The 4,482-nt window shown below is 36.2% G+C and overlaps 1 protein-coding gene across 1 annotated transcript; it reads left to right on the top strand.

Moving 5' to 3' along the window:
• Positions 1-392: 392 nt before the first annotated feature.
• LOC110613325 (receptor-like protein EIX2) lies at positions 393-3,660 on the top strand. The gene has a single exon (XM_021754387.2). It carries the CDS (start codon positions 427-429, stop codon positions 3,553-3,555), a length of 3,129 nt encoding a protein of 1,042 aa, XP_021610079.1. The 5' UTR covers positions 393-426; the 3' UTR covers positions 3,556-3,660.
• Positions 3,661-4,482: the final 822 nt, after the last annotated feature.

Raw genomic sequence — 4,482 nt, 5'->3', positions numbered from 1 at the left:
CCATAATTAAATTCTACATGCACCTAACCAATAGTTGTTTCCTTCCATGCTTCGTCAAGGGCTCATGCTGCTTTAACACTAAAAAAAAATCATATTTATCCATGAATTTTAACACTAAAAAACTCACATATAAAAATAAAATTTATTATTTATTGTTTAAACAACTTAACGAAATATGAAAAAGAAATTTAAAATATAACGAATGATATTTGGTAAAAATTATAACTCAATTTTTTTAATAAAAAAATTTAATTTTTTATCTTTTTAATTTATTCGTAAAAAAGTTAATTATATGAATAAATTCCATTTACAGTATTTTTATGTAACTCAAAAGCATTAAAATAAATCTTCAATAACATGAAAGGCATTATAAATAGTACTAATGAGTTGGGGAATTCCTCCACCCTAGTTCAGCTGTAGTAGTGAATGGTCATGAAAAGATCAATGACTGCTACTTCTTTTGCATTTGCTTTCCCATTGTTTCTCTTTGCAGCAACTATTATTAGTCTTAGCCTTTGCCATGGAAGCTTGAACGTTAGCTGCATTCCAAGCGAGAAAGAAGCTCTTCTGCAGTTTAAGCTTGGACTTAAAGATTCTTCCAACCGGCTCTCTTCTTGGGGTGGTGATGCAGATTGCTGTGGATGGTTCGGAATCATATGTGACAATCTCACCGGTCATGTTCTCCAACTCCATCTTAGAAGTCTTTCTCCGGAGGAGTATTATGCTTCTAATGCCACTGGTAACTATTTTGAATATTGGGAGAGGCAGATATTCAGAGGTAACATCAATGAATCTTTACTCAACTTGAAGCATTTGAAGTACCTAGACTTAAGCAACAATGATTTTGAAGGAATTCACATTCCCAAATTCCTTGGCTCTATGGAGAGCTTAAGATACCTTAATCTCTCCGGAGCCGGATTTGGAGGAATGATTCCTCATCAACTTGGAAATCTTTCAAATCTGCAATATCTCAATCTCAATTTTGAAGGAGGACTTTATGATTATCATGAGATATATGTAGAGAGTTTGCATTGGCTTTCTAGTCTCTCATCATTAGAGTTCCTTGACTTGAGTTTTGTGGATCTTAGTAAAGCCTTGGATTGGTGGGATGTCATGAACACACTCCCTTCTTTGGTAGAGTTACACTTGTCAGTATGTGCACTAAATCAGAAGATTCCTACACTTTTCAAAAACTCTTCATCACTTGCCATCCTTGATCTTTCATACAATCAATTTCTTGGACCAATCCCTATTCAATTTCAGAATATAACTTCTCTTAGAGAACTTGATTTGTCTGGAAATTATTTCAATTCTTCTATGGCATTTTGGTTGCATAATCCTCCCCATCTTGAGCTTCTTAACCTTAAATCTAATAACTTGCAAGAAACAATTCCAAGTGGCTTTGGAAATTTCACTTCCCTCAACAGCCTTGACTTGTCAAACAACAAACTTGAAGGGTCAATTCCAAGTTCCATTGGAAACCTGACTTCACTCATTAGCCTTGACTTGTCATACAACAAACTTGAAGGAGCAATTCCGGCATCTTTCAAGAAGCTTTGCAATTTGAGATCACTTTATTTGTCAAGCATCAAACTAAGCCAAGAGATAAATGAGGTCCTTGAAATTCTGTCAGGATGTGTTTCAGAAGGAATAGAGGCAATGCATTTGAGTAGTTCTCAATTATTAGGTCATTTGAATGATCTTCTGGCGCAATTCAAGAATCTGGAGTCCCTGGATCTTTCCAATAATTTGATTTCTCACCCAATTCCAATTACTTTGAGTCAGCTGACTTCATTGACTTCACTGCTCCTTTTCCACAACAAACTGAATGGAAGTCTCCCTATAGGTTTTGGTGCCCTTAGAAAATTAGTGGTGGCAGATGTTTCTCATAATTTATTGGAGGGTGAAGTCTCAGAAATTCACTTTGCAAACCTTACAAATTTGAGAAGCTTTGATGGTTCAAATAACCAACTGAGTTTAAAGGTCAATCCCAATTGGATTCCTCCTTTTCAACTTGTTGAAGCCATATCTTTGCAATCTTGGGAGGTTGGGCCTCAGTTTCCCACATGGCTCCGTTCCTTGAAGCACTTAAAATTTCTAGACTTATCAAACTCAAAAATTTCAAGCACCCTTCCCATTTGGTACCATGGGTGGTCTTCAAGACTTTATGATTTCAATTTATCTCACAACCAAATGCATGGAAAAATTCCCTATTTGTCTATTGATGATTCTTTTTCATTCTCATCCATAGACTTGAGTTTCAACAACTTTGATGGTCAGTTGCCTTATTTCTCTTCCCATCCTACTTCAATAAATCTTTCCAATAATTTACTCTCTGGATCAATATCCACCTTTCTTTGTCAGATAACGCATGAGTTGAAAACTACAATACTTAACTTGGGAAAAAATTTCCTGTCCGGAGAAATACCTGATTGTTGGATGAATTGGAAATTTTCTGTAGTCATAGAATTAAATGACAACTACTTCAGTGGGAAAATTCCAACATCCATGGGTACTCTAAGTGATCTTTCATTCTTAAACCTTCGAAACAATAATCTCTCTGGCAAAATACCATTGTCCCTTCAAGAATGCAAAGAATTGAAAGTACTTGACTTGGGTGAAAACAAATTGGGTGGAGACATTTCAACGTGGTTGGATCAGCAATATTATCCAGTGATGGCTATTCTCAATCTTCGTAGGAACAAATTTCATGGTCACATACCTAAGGAGCTTTGTGGAATGATTTGGTTGCAAATCTTGGATCTTGCTAATAACAACTTCAATGGCACCATACCCACATGTGTTAGCAACTTATTTGCAATGGCAAATGAAATTCATGATCCTATGGGAGGTAAAATTTACTTTGTTGATGGGAGTGGCGGGGCATTCTATGGGAGTTCCTCAATTATGATTAAGGGAGAAATGAATGCTTATAGCACAATTCTTAATTTTGTAAGGAGTATAGACCTCTCAAACAATAAATTGTCGGGGGATATTCCTGAAGAAATAACAAGGCTTAAGACATTGCAGTCGTTGAATTTGTCGCATAACCTTCTGGTAAGAAGAATTCCAAAGGAAATAGGAAGTATGAAGGCACTTGAATCTCTTGATTTTTCAAATAATCAAATTTCCGGAAAAATTCCCCTAAGCATGTCAAAATTGACATTTTTGAGTGAATTGAACTTGTCCAACAACAAGTTAACTGGAATGATTCCTTCAAGCACTCAATTACAAAGCTTGGATCCATCTAGCTTCAGCGGCAACAAACTTTGTGGGGCTCCACTCATCAACAAGTGCAATGTTGATGGTGCTAAGCCTCCAACTGGGACAAAAAGAGGAGAAGATGGCAAAGGGTCTGAATCATTTGATTGGTTTGATTTCTACGTGAGCCTTGCTCCTGGATTTGTGGTAGGGTTTTGGGGAGTGGTGGGTCCTTTAGCGTTTAACAGAAGATGGAGGCATTCATACTTCAACTTTGTATATGGTTTGTGGGATAAAATTATGGTGTGGTATCATGTAAAAGTTGTTAGAGTTTTGAGAGGTAATGGTTTTTAGCTAGAGTTCTGTCCCAAGCAAATATGCATGGTTTTACGTGTGGTTGTACAATTGTTCTGTAATCTTGAATTGGGTTCAATAAAAATTGAAAAGCCCATTAACAGTTGTGCGGGCTTTCGTGTGTGGTTTTGGGATTGTCTGTGTTTATATTCAAGTGAAAATACTTGATTAAAAAAAAATTATGTTTTAGTATGTACCATCATGACTTAGATATTGCAAAAGATTGAAGGTACTTGACTTGGGAGAAAATGGATTGAGTGGGAAGGTGGAAATATGATCTATTTCTTAGGGAAACAAAAATGGATTTTCTCAACCTCCGTGGGAACAAATTTCATTGGAATTGCCTCACAGTGATGAAGAAGGAAGTAATGATTGAATATAGCACCATTCTAAATTTCGTACGGAGTATGGATCTCTCAAATAATAAATTATCAGGAGATATTCCTAAGGAGATAACAAAGCTTCAAGCACTGCAGTCATTGAATTTGTCGCATAATCTTTTGAGTGGAAGAATTCCAAAAGATTTTTGTCAGAACCAACTTTCAGGAGAAATTCCCCCAAGCATATCAACCAGGAGAAATTCTGCACCTAAGTTGCTTCAATTTTTTTTTTTTCCCTGACTTGCAGCTTAGGTGCTTTGAATGCTAGACGTGGTCATCTGCTTCAGATTGGCGTAAAAGTTAAGGAGTTGACCTCCTGACAAGAGAAAGCAACAAATGGTATCTTATACTCTTTAATAAGTCCTTCAGATTACAGACAATAACTTGATGCTTTTCAGGCTTTTGTAAAATAAATGTATGGGCATATCTAATCTTGTGCAGTCCCTGTCTTGAATATGAAGCTACTGAAGCTTTCCACATTGATTTTCAGCTTCTCAGATTCTTACTTCTTTCTGAATTTTGTTAGATGTCCAAAATTTTTCTGGTC

This window comes from Manihot esculenta, chromosome 4 (assembly GCF_001659605.2).
Source record: "Manihot esculenta cultivar AM560-2 chromosome 4, M.esculenta_v8, whole genome shotgun sequence".
Taxonomy (NCBI): Eukaryota; Viridiplantae; Streptophyta; class Magnoliopsida; order Malpighiales; family Euphorbiaceae; genus Manihot; species Manihot esculenta.
This window is presented reverse-complemented; position numbering and strand designations above follow the sequence as displayed.